At 37.0% G+C, this 11,837-nt stretch overlaps 1 protein-coding gene and 1 long non-coding RNA gene across 2 annotated transcripts in view; both read right to left on the bottom strand.

The window, feature by feature from the left end:
* Positions 1–241: 241 nt before the first annotated feature.
* Positions 242–11,837, bottom strand: part of LOC148912208 (cytoplasmic polyadenylation element-binding protein 2-like) — a gene marked incomplete at its 5' end in the record, with an annotated part of 40,377 nt that continues 28,781 nt past the window's right edge. Inside the window, 7 exons of the mRNA XM_089028502.1 lie at positions 242–1,350; positions 1,629–1,723; positions 1,845–2,046; positions 3,380–3,498; positions 3,599–3,688; positions 4,590–4,709; positions 6,569–6,610. Coding sequence (XP_088884628.1) covers positions 1,126–1,350; positions 1,629–1,723; positions 1,845–2,046; positions 3,380–3,498; positions 3,599–3,688; positions 4,590–4,709; positions 6,569–6,610 — 893 coding nt within the window. The remainder of the gene's footprint in view (positions 1,351–1,628; positions 1,724–1,844; positions 2,047–3,379; positions 3,499–3,598; positions 3,689–4,589; positions 4,710–6,568; positions 6,611–11,837) is intronic.
* Positions 10,312–11,711, bottom strand: LOC148912209 (uncharacterized). The gene is made up of 2 exons (XR_016119415.1): positions 11,657–11,711; positions 10,312–11,624 (listed from the first exon to the last, which is right to left on the bottom strand). It is a non-coding gene; the product is annotated as an uncharacterized LOC148912209 (long non-coding RNA).

Consider the following 11,837-nt stretch of genomic DNA (forward strand, 5'->3'; position numbering starts at 1 on the left):
TTCTTCTAGAAAATGATTTCATTTCGACTGGACTAAAAATTGAACCTGTAAATTCTCTTTTATCAAATAAGAAATTATATGATTATTTCAGAAAGATTGGGAATCTGAAACCCTCTTTAGTAAGAGGGGGGATTGTTGTACCTCAAAGTACCCTGCATGTATTTGAGGAGTAAGGCAGCCCAGTGAATTCTAGGCTAACCTGCTTTATCTGTCTCCATATTTCAACCACTCTTTCTTCCATTGAGGCCTATGAGGGTTATGCCAATTCATTTTGTATCTAAACCACGTCTTATGTTTTCTCAAATGACCAACATCTTGGTACATAGATCCATTCAGTTTGGATGTTATGTTTTTCCACTTCTGACCACATGTCATTCGTCATTCCTCTAGGAATAAGATTCGTTTGTGTCTCATCTATGTTTTTGAGAATTAAGAGTGGAAAAAAGACAATAATCAAGGGAATGACACATGGTCAAAAGTGAGTAAACATGCAATGCCAAGTGGTCCTAGTTATCATCTATCCACAGTGAACCACTATGTGAGAGAATGATACCCAATTCCATTCAAGTCAAGATGTTGCCCTTCAATAAAACAATTCTAATAAAAACTACTCTAGTTTTCATCTAAAAGTATATATATAATATATACGTATGTCCTACATGCCTATAAACGATGTGCTACAAACATTAGGAAACTACAAGTTGTCTAAAAACATTTCTTATGCGTTACTATGGCAACGATTCATTGGGGTTTTTTCGCCTCTATTATCTACAAGGATTAAGAGAGGGGTAGTTAAGCTATGGAAGCAAGGGAGCATGATTGAGCTAAATTCTACAAATCCATCCCCATGGTTTTCCTACCAGGGTTATTTACAAAGTACTAAAATCTATGCAAAGTTAAATCTAAGAAATCTATTTACTTGCGCACGCTGAAAAGACAGTCTTGCTCTTGCAGACGTTGTACGGGGTTCATTAGGTTCTGGAGATGCGGCCTGCTTGAGCGATGAGATGTTTCTTCCGGTGCACAGAGTAGGGTAGAATTAAGACATATTCTAGCGTGGTTTTCTATCTTCAATCACTTAAATTACCTCCAGGCCTCAAGTACGTTCTTTTGTTAGGTATACCATTACCATCTGAATGAAACAGTCCTTGGTCTGTCCGCGCCCTCTTTGACCAAGGGCTTGTGGAATTCACGCCCAGCTCTTGAGTGGATGATCGCCCAACACTGTTCACAGTAGTACTGTAGGCATGTGACGTTTGCGCAGAAGAACGGCGCAAATTTACCAGCACATCTTGCACCGTGGCATTCATCGCACAACTGGTCGTCAAGGACGTACGGCTTAACTTCAACCTTAATAAAAAGTTATAAATCAAAACTTGAGTAAAAGCGCTTAGGTTACTTGTGTAGTGTAAGGATTGTGCATGTTTGGAAAGTCGGCGTGAAATCCGAATCCGTCTCAACACCACTGAGACATCTATTATGGTGATGAGATTTTGCGTCTTGTATAAGAACGACTAAAGTTTTCAAGTGCCATAGACTTTTAGTTTTGAAAGAACACTGATCAGTTTCAACAAATGTTTGGAGTTTGTTCGAGGTTTTTTCTTTGATTTCTCTCTAGTGTGACTTACCCGCTTGTCAATATCCCCGTGTTGCAGCTGCACAAAACGTGCGCTTATGGCTGCGATGTAACTCTGCTGGTTGGAAAACGCAACACGACCGGCACCTATTAAGAAAATAAACAGCAAAGGCATTGTAATCTTTGTCGATAGAGAAGAGAGGGTTGAAAAGGGCGCGACAATTTGTCTTCCAAGGAGAACAGCGTTATTGACTTATATTTGGCTTACCCTTAGGATACTTGAGCTCAGGATCCACATCTATACCGGCGTAGCAAACCCCTCCGTAAAGTCTGTCCATAATCATAGCCAGTTCGATGGCACGCAAAGGACGAGGTACGCCTCCAACAAAGATTGTCTTCCTTGGATCAAGGGCCTGGGAACCATCCATTACAAAGTCTGCATCAGAGAGATTCCATGGACGGATCTGGACCTGGGAAAAAATCAAGACAAAATTTGCGTCATTGCATGATTACTTGAATGAAATTTGTATCTTCTACAAGTGCGCATGCATAAAAATCACTGGGTTGCCTGTGGCAGCCTAGTTTAACGCTAAGCCACATCTCTTCAAATAGACCTCTTAGCTTCGTTGTTTGTTGTGCACATTTCAGACCACGTGATGCCACTCTTGTGAGTTGATTCTTTCATGTGTAAATCTTTTAACATGTTCGCAATAAAAGAACAATTCTCAAGGGAATGTCAGGTAATCTGAAATGGGCAATTTCCATACGAAGCTAAAAGGGTCCATTCAGTGCCCATATTATTGACACGCATGCTCTCCAAGATTCTCCAATGCCATTAGTACGCATGCGCATGCTCAAAATTTCTATCACAAATGTCATTACGCGCATGCGCAGCACATTAACTTACTTCCACTACCGTTAACGCGATTGCACATCAAGATTATCATTACTTACTAATACCTATGTCAATAGAAAGATTTTCATAAACCCATGAAATAAATGTTAGCGCAATAATCATTAATACAATCTAGTACGAGTTATTACCCATTAGACTTTAAACAACGAAAAACTAAAATACAGTCAATAACCTTTTACTGTAATACTTAGTTGTCTCACTAATAACCGCTATTACACATTAATATGCGTTAGAGTCACCACAGTAAATCCGTGAAACTTTAGTCATACTAAATAGCACAATTTCATGCAAATTCCATTGTTTTCTATTGTTTAATTAGCACTATTTTGTACTATTTAGTAATTAGTGTTTCACGGATTTACTGTGGTCACTCTATTAGAAGTTAATAGCTAAATTTTGTTTCAAGGGTTAATAAAAATCACTCTATGTTCTATAAGAATGGCTGTGTTTATCTGTGACTACTGAGACACTAAAGTCTAACGTCTAACACCAAATAGGTTTAGTTATCACTATCGTTTTGCGTAGCTGTCATTTTATCAATTTGAAAGCAACTCGTTTACTTTTGTAAGAGATAAAGTTTGTTTTATTCCAGCGCATCATTATCGGGAGAAGGAGAAGGCGTTTTACGTTCTGAGAATCTTATTATTACTAAACAACTGTGTTCAATATACCTTAGATCGTTTTTTTTTTTTTTTTTTTTTTTTTTTTTTTGAAGAGAAGCCCTAGACAGGTTAAATTTTCTAATTCTTTTCCTTTAAACGACGAGTTCATCTTTCAAGGGCTCAAGGGCGCGTAGACCAGAGCAAAAATAGCCGATCCGCAAGGTAATCTTAGCTATCTTAATTGCTGTCAGCCCTGTCGGAAGTCCATCCATTTAGACTACTTACCGGCTTATCCTTAATGGTTGGGCTAGATACACATAAGTACAGTTTATCGTCCTGACGGAAACACGCGCCTATCAGCTTCTGTACCGAAATTTCCTCCAAGTACAGCAGAAAGGCATATCCTATGGCAGAATAAATAGAAAACAGGGGTCAGCGTCTAGACTCTAGTGGATTAACTGAACCAAAATCCTTGATAAAAATAGTGAAGGGCATATTTTCTACCTTTGGGAGGAAAGTAGGATTTGCTTTCGGCTTTGTGTGGCCAGTCGACTGTCAAACTTCCAAACCTACAAAAGCTTGCGTGGATCTCGTCTGGATGATAGACACAGATAATGAAGTTAGTCGATCAGAGTGCGGTGGTGGTGGAGTGGGTTACTTAAGACCCCGAGACATATCGTCTACAGTTAAACCAATTTCATGCTATTAGGGGACTATATAGGGAATAAAATAGCAATGCGCTAAGGGTTGATTAGGGCAAGGCATCTTAAAGCCGGGGAAATGTGAATCAAATTGTCTTTAAGCCATAATGCATTAACATAGCCTATTTAGTTGCACGATTTTTTTTACATCGATAGTGATTGCTTGGGAGCTTAAGTTGATTAAAGATTTGATCAAATTGAACTATGTGTAGGGCATCAATTTAGCAGGGGAGAGGACGGGAGGACGTGCAAAAAGATGAGAAATTATTTTCGAGCCTCTTTAAAGATATAACTTATAGGAAAATATAAAGCGTGAATTACTGAAAAAACGTATTAGCCAATCACTACGCACGATTTTACTGGAAGTGGCTCATGCCATACAAATATATAAATCTTAAAACTATAAAAACGCCGTTGAAGGAATGCGTTCTTCAGCTTTCCTCTCTCCGCAAAACCCAACACGCTAAATTCCAATTCGATCTGTGAATTAGCCGTTTCCTGACTATGATCAGCCCAGAGGTTGTTTCAGGGTTCAATTTGTGAGTTAGCCGTGCCCTGATTTAGATCATCGAGTGCTGAAAATGCAGAGATTGCTTCAGGGTATCCGCATTAAATTTGAATAATGCTTTACAGTTTACAGTTTATTTGTTTTGTCATGAAAATAAACTTAGTTAACGGGACCCGGCAACACGATTTTAATTGCTTTAAAAACCGTCTACAGCCTTCTACCCACCCCACCCCACCCCACCCCTACCATTACCATATCCTTTCCAAATCTAGCAGGACAGACGTACCTTCATCAATGTCAGGAGGGAGCCCTCCAACGAAGACTTTTCTGGAAAAACGTGGTATGTATTCTGGATCAGAGTTAGGAGAGCAGTTCAGGGAGGAGCCAAGAGATGGGACAATTTGATCTTTGATAAAAATAGAGGAAAAAAAAACAACATTAGTCTATAATTTCCATTATACACAATTTGAGATATTAATCATCAAAACAAAACGACTCTTTTATTCGCGCTGTGAATAAGACGAAACATGTTGTGGACGCCGACCACAATTTATGGAAATGGGTTTCAATAATTGATTTCCATTCCAAGAGCTACCTTAATGGAAAAGAAATTTTTGATGCTTTAAAAATAAAGCTAAAGGCTAAAAAAAAGAAGAGATGTACATGTTTTCTTGACGAGAACTGACTACTCCCTACCGCAACCCCAAGGACGGCTGACCGCAAACCCTGACAAGCGCTTATTACTCGCGATCCTAGAAGAAAGGAACGAAACGGCTGGTAATCAAATCAAAATAGAACAAGATATCAAAAGTATACATCTTGATGTTTTAATGGGATGGTAAAATAAATAAAATAAGTGTCGTTCTTTTAAGTGATCAAAGGAGCTTCGTTTCAGGGAGTTTTTTTTTTTTTTTTTTTCAATAATCTTTATTCCATCCATCAAAAAAGAAAAAGGGAAAGGAAGTTATTTAGCTTAATTTGCCATAACTAATATTGATTTTGGTCACGGTAAGGAAGATGGGATTCTAATTTTCAACACCAAGTAGGCGCTAAGTAATACTGTAAATACAAACCCCTGGCTGTCTCGCTCTGTTGTATCTATCAAATCTCTGTCTTTTATTTCCTACCTCGATTTAATCACTTTCAGGCTAGGGTATTTCCGAGTGACAAAAGAAGCTGCGCGATTAATTTTTTTTCCCCTTCGACATCTAATAATCTAATCTTATCTCGTATTTCATATATTACTTTGGCACTGATATTATTAAAATTAAGAAATGAAGATTTCGCTCGAAGCGCGCTAAAAAACAGCTCCTTATCGACGCTATCCTAAGACTTGAAGGACTGGGGAAGAAGAAATAAAATCTAGAAATTGGTTTTGGATTTCTATGGGGGGAAATCTTGGATTTTTCGTGTGTCCTAGGTGTATTTAGCATTGTTACAGTCGCCTTTTTTGATGTTAGCATGATTTTGATCAAATGCTGAAACTGAGGTAATGATAGCACACCGCTAGGCATCGCGATCGCGGGCCTAAACCATTGGGCAAAGTAAGAGCTAAAATTTCTGGCGATTGAAATTTGGTTTCTTATTTATTTAGGACATTGATTAAAACTGATATTTTAAAACAGCAAATAAAGACGCCAATTCATTTAAAAAGGAAGACAAAAAAAAGAAAAATGAGATTTTATGAAAACATGATGAGCAAGAGGTCTTCTTTTCATCGCTGTTTGTCTTTGACCTTTCAAACAAAGCTTTAGGTCATATCGTTTGAAATCTGAAGTGTGTTCTATCAATAACCTGAGCCTTTCAAAATTCTGAATTTGGCGTTTCTTTCCGGGCTTATGATTATCCTCGAGTCCTTTAAAATAAAGCATCTGGCGTAGGAGTACTTCATACATCATGTTCTTAGACACTAAACTCAATAACAGGAAAGACCTATTACGCATGCGTGAGATTTGTCTTATCATGTGCGCGTGACGATTTGAAAATGAGAGTCAAAAAACAAGTATGCGCATGTGCGAGACGTTCGTGAAGTTCACGTGTTGTGTGCGGCTAGTCTTTTCTGCGCATGTGTGAGGTGGTATTGTCCACGTGATGTGCGCGTGATAAAAATCAACTTAATGTCACGTGACTGAGTCGGAGAGCCGTGGGCATTTTGTATGTCTCACATATACGCCTGTCAAGACTAAGTGTCTACTATTTGCGTCAAAGGATGTGGAAGCAGGAAAAGGTTCAGTAAAAAGAATGAATTTAGAATCTATTTTTTACCTCCTTGGTGCGAGCCTTTCTTCCGAAGTTGACAGCGGAATGCTTCAGAAAAAATATATATTAGTTTTCATGATTTCGAGTTGAATGGTTTAAATTGGATTCGTTTAATTAAGCTGTGCCGAGGTAATAACGTACCCTCCAGCAGAACCAATCAAACCTGTTTTGTGTTAGTTTACATCATTAACGCTATGCATTAATCGTGTTACAAGAAGTAAGATCAGACTGTCGTTTGTTAAGTTTGTCTTAGGTAATAGAGTGTACAAGAACGAGGTAGAGAATGAGGGTGGATTCAAATACATTATAAAGGTTAAAAAATTACTATACTACGCTATAAAATTTCTAACTGCGGGGCGTGGAAACACGTGGAGAAGTGTATGAATATCTATATGTAACAGCGTCCAAGTTTCATTCAGTAATTTTAGAAATAATTGACTTGAATAGAGCCTAACTATGGACAGAGGGCGTGCCACACCACGTGGAGATTTGTATAAAGTTTTTTGCAATTTTCACGCCTCTTGACTCTTATAAATCATTCATTTCTTTACATTTCTTTGATCAAAGTCTTAGTAAGGGTAAATGGGCGTAACAGCACGTGGTGAAGAGTCCTAGTGCTTATTACATGTTTAACTCCATATCATTTACTCTTTACAACTCTAGAAAGTATGCCTACTCTTGCCAATAATCAGCATTCTCCTTTTCACCTCGTTCTAATCAAAAATAAATAATTCCCTGATGTGTTTCCAAATACCATTGAGTGTGCTTGGAGGAATAGACCTCTAGCTTGGGTGTAATGTTTTCCCATTTCAGACCAGGTGTCATTCCCTTGAGTATCATTTCTTTGTTTAACGACGGCGCACGAGAAAACACACGAATATGGATGCAACTAAAACGAAGAATCTTATTCTCAAGGGAATGACATGTGGTCTGAAATGAGAACATGTTATGCTACACCCAAGAGAAAGATAATGCCAAATAACATCCAAACTTTCGACAGGCATCAAAGGTAGATCAATTTGGCGCGTGATAAAAATTTACCCTAGGCTCTTTGTCAGTTTGGAAATTATAACCTCGGGTGGTTGTGATATAAGATGAACTGGAATCATTAAAGAAAATTATATTAAACAATCACAATACAAGGACTTCGGTTTCCAAAAAGAAAAAATCATTAAAAAATTTCAATAAAATCTAGAAACGAAAACTAATAAGATATTGAACAATGATAACAAGAAATATGTACTAGAATCACTGAATTTAACATTCTGTTCTTGTGAGAAGACAGCTTTTTCCTTAAGAGTATAGAGTAAGAGGTTTTTGTTGCTCGATGGGTTTTCCTTAAGAAACAAATTGTAAGCTATTGTTTTCGGACAGCTAAGTAAAAGAAAATCATTAACTAGCTTTCCTAGACAAAACATCCTAAAGAGTTGCATTTTTGGCTTGTTGTGGGTTGAAGTCTCACCTGCTTATTCAAATTTATTTGAAGTAACCTGTTTAAAATTGCAAGTTTTCTTATTTCTAATTTTCGATGAAATAAAATCCTTAAGGGAAGGTACGCTGATATTTTGTGGGGAGGGGGGAGGGTTGGGGGAATCGCACTTAACTTAAAATTGTTGAAACTCTCCCTTTTTCATGCAGTGAGAAATTTATGACCCTCCTATTTAGACAAAAATGGTAATGATAAAAAGGTAAATCATACACCGTGAAAAGATGAAAAAACTTACTGACGTTTCGGACGCTAGTCCTTCGTCGGAGTAAAAGAGTTTTTTCATCTTTTCACGGTGTATAATTTACCTTTTTATCATTACTGTTTCTTTAGAAACACCGACGCAGCTCACACTAGTTTTTAGCTAGTCATATCTATTTAGACAAAAAGAAACTATTTTTCGCAACATCTTGGTATTTCATTAATTTAAGTTAAATTGTACGAAGCTTTCAGACGTATTTTAATTATCATCATATTTGAAAAAATAGGCAGAAAATTTACCTTAGTACGTATTGTTTCAATTAGCAGTAAGAAAGTTACTTAGGAATATTTTTGACACATAAGTGCCACAAGAATTGGCTGATTAAGTCTACACGACTCTTTTCATATTACAACTGACCAAAGATGTCTACATCGTTTACAGCAAACACTCCTTTCGAAATAAAGCACGTTTTCAATTTTATTATTACGAATACAAATAATATGTTTACTGCCCATCTTTCCTTTCAGCTTCAAGACTAATCTGTGTTTCTGATGGAGTCGAAGTTTCGGCGTCCTGGAGGAATGAGACAGTAAAGTACCCTCAGTCTGGTACTAATGTCTACAGTTGAAGATCTCAGACAACATTAACCGATAATTTCCATGCGATAGTGGATTTAATGAAATAACCAAGTATTGGGTATTGGTTGAGTATGGCATCATTTCAGTGGGGGCTTAGGTTAAGGTAAAATTGATTTTATCAAAATTATGAATTTGGAATTATTTGGGAGTACCTTTCAGACAAATTTTGAGCTTTATTATATTTGTTTTTTATTCTCGTAGCAGCCTTTGTCTTTAGAGTCGTTAGGTGGACGTGCTTGTCATCAACATTTAAATTTCTTATTCTTTCTCTCTCTCTCTCTCTTTTTCTTTCTTTCTTTCTTTCTTTCTTTCTTTCTTTCTTTCTTTCTTTCTTTCTTTCTTTCTTTCTTTCTTTCTTTCTTTCTTTCTTTCTTTCTTTCTTTCTTTCTTTCTTTCTTTCTTTCTTTCTTTCTTTCTTTCTTTCTTTCCGAAAAAATAGTTGAACAGTGTTGATTTCGTAAATAATTAATCGCCCGGTTCGATGGAAAATAGCACTGAAGTATATTCACTTATAACGGGGAAAAAACGCATCAAACGCAGCACACTTTCATTCTCTCTCCTTAACATTTTTCCTAAAACGATGAAAATCTCAAGTTCTAAGTAAACCGCTCTTAAAAAGGCGCAAGCCTCCCGGTGCACGTCTCAGCAGTAGGTACCCTTAACAAGGATGCTCTTAAAAATCAACTACATCAGCAATAAACCCATTTCCTATACTCCCTGCCTTCAACTCTATCCATCTTCATTCATCGCTTCTAAACACCTTAGGTTGCCATGGAAACTTATCTGCCATCGCTGACTAATGTAATGGCATCATGGGGGCTTTGGTATTTAGGTAAAAAAAAATACTCTTACTTTCACGATGTTTGTCATCGAAAGAACAAATACGACTGTTTCCGCAATCTTTAATTGCTTTATTTGATCAACTGAGATATTTCTCGCAAAAATGGCCCTGAAAGAATTCATTGGAATGTTTTTTTAGATATTAGTCAGTGTCTCTTCAGTGATTGCAGGGTTCCACGCGTTAAAGTGTCCCAAATGAATCGTGAAATTCATAACTACATCTCGAAAAAAGGGCGTCTCTAAAGCACCCGGCTGTTCATCCATTTTAATCAGAGACGCAAAGTTCTTTAAAAAAATAATTGCGCATTTGGGTTCTATATACATCTGCGAGATATCAAAGAGAATGTTAAAGAGCTAATGTCCTCTATATGGACTCGTGTTCCAAAAGCCGACGCAGTTTGCCGCCTTGAAACAACCAAAAATGGTTAGGGCTTTTGCGTGAAGCCAAATTGTTAAATTAAGATGGCTGTTATTGGTCGAAAAAAAAAACATGGAGAATTTTAGACTTCACACATTTGAAAAAATTAGCCTTGTATCGCCTTTCACAGGTTTTTCTTTTGCGTTAAAAATAACAGGACTTGCGTAATCTTACACCCATTTATTAATTGTGCTTCATACATAATTCTTGTACCTGTATACTTTACTAAAAGCCTGTAAAAAGTAATGAAAGGTCAAACTTAATCACGGATGCATGCAGGTCTGCTGGCCTAATGAACCCGACACCTATCAACAGCTGCAGAAAACTTACAGGAATTATAGTCGTCCTGACAAATACGTCCAAACTCTTTATTCTACAAGCAGCTTAGCTTTAAACTTTCCAAGCAGATTTGTCAGTAAATTTAGATAAGTACTATTTCCAAATTCAGATTTATCCGACTTTATTTAATGAAATGTGTAGTTTGAATAATATATTACTTTGTTATTAAAAAGAGCTAAATTGTAAAACTAAAATGATTTTTCTTCTTCGCATATGGATAAAATAAAAATGTCCTGTAGTCAAATATCTATCCATTCATTTAGGACATTATTTTAAACTACACTTTCAGTGCAGTTCAATGACTACAGAATTCATGTTGCGCATTCTTTCCTGTTTACCTAAAAGTCCAGTCGCAAATCTCCCTGGCCTCTTTTGCATAATTCCTAGACATTTTACATTTTGTTTCTCAAATACAGTTTGGTCTAAAAGTGCATCGAATGTGATTGAGAATTTCTTTGAAATTGCTTTCTAAGATAAAAGGTTTCAGTGGCTTTAGATGCTTTAAGTTTGATGACAGAAACGCTATTAAGGAAGGAGTCTCTTCATTTCGTCGGCAAATATTACGCATTTTGTAGCTAGAGTTAATTGCTAGAAGCCTGTTATTTGTATTCATTAGGAGAAGCGTCTTTCCCCTCAGTAATTAATGGGTTTTCCTGTTGTATTTTTGCTGTCGCAGTGCCAGACAGTCGATTGCTGTTGTTACTGCATCTTTATCATACAACACCAACGCGTATATCGATATTCGATTTTCTAGCATCTGTTAATTTTGTGCTCTCCTTCAGATATCCCTGCACGACTTCTCTCTCTGCATGTCAGGGATTTATCACTCGACAATCAATCTAGCTCACTTTTAGGGTTTCATAACGCTGTACTTCGTCTGGTCAGTAGCTGAATGTTATAGCTTATGCATGATAGAAGCGGGTTCCCTGTGGAAGAGAGAAAAGGAGCTCGTGGGAATGGGACAGAGTTGATATAGGGAAGAGTAGACAAGTTGTTGTTTTTAAAAAATGAATCCGGAATTCGAATGATTTTATCTTCAGGACAGCACATATGTGTAAGTATATTGATTCCGTTTTTCTTGGACAGAATATATTCTCATATAAGGTTTTGCAATTGTCATTCTAGCGAATCGTGAAAACCTGAACTCGTGAAAACCTGAAATCGTGAAAACCTGAACTCGTGAAATTAATCCTGTAACGTGGAATTGTGAAATCATTGACTGACTGAACTCTGAATAAACTGATAATCTAGAACTTGAACGTCACGCATCTTGACTATAGTCCTCGAGATAATCTAGAACCACTACAAAATTCGACATATCGTCAAATCTGAACGAACTGATCGAGAAAGAA

Source organism: Actinia tenebrosa, unplaced genomic scaffold, assembly GCF_029948245.1.
Source record: "Actinia tenebrosa isolate PJP-AT-01 unplaced genomic scaffold, QUT_ActTen_1.0 PGA_scaffold12__29_contigs__length_12842862, whole genome shotgun sequence".
In the NCBI taxonomy this organism is placed as follows: Eukaryota; Metazoa; Cnidaria; class Anthozoa; order Actiniaria; family Actiniidae; genus Actinia; species Actinia tenebrosa.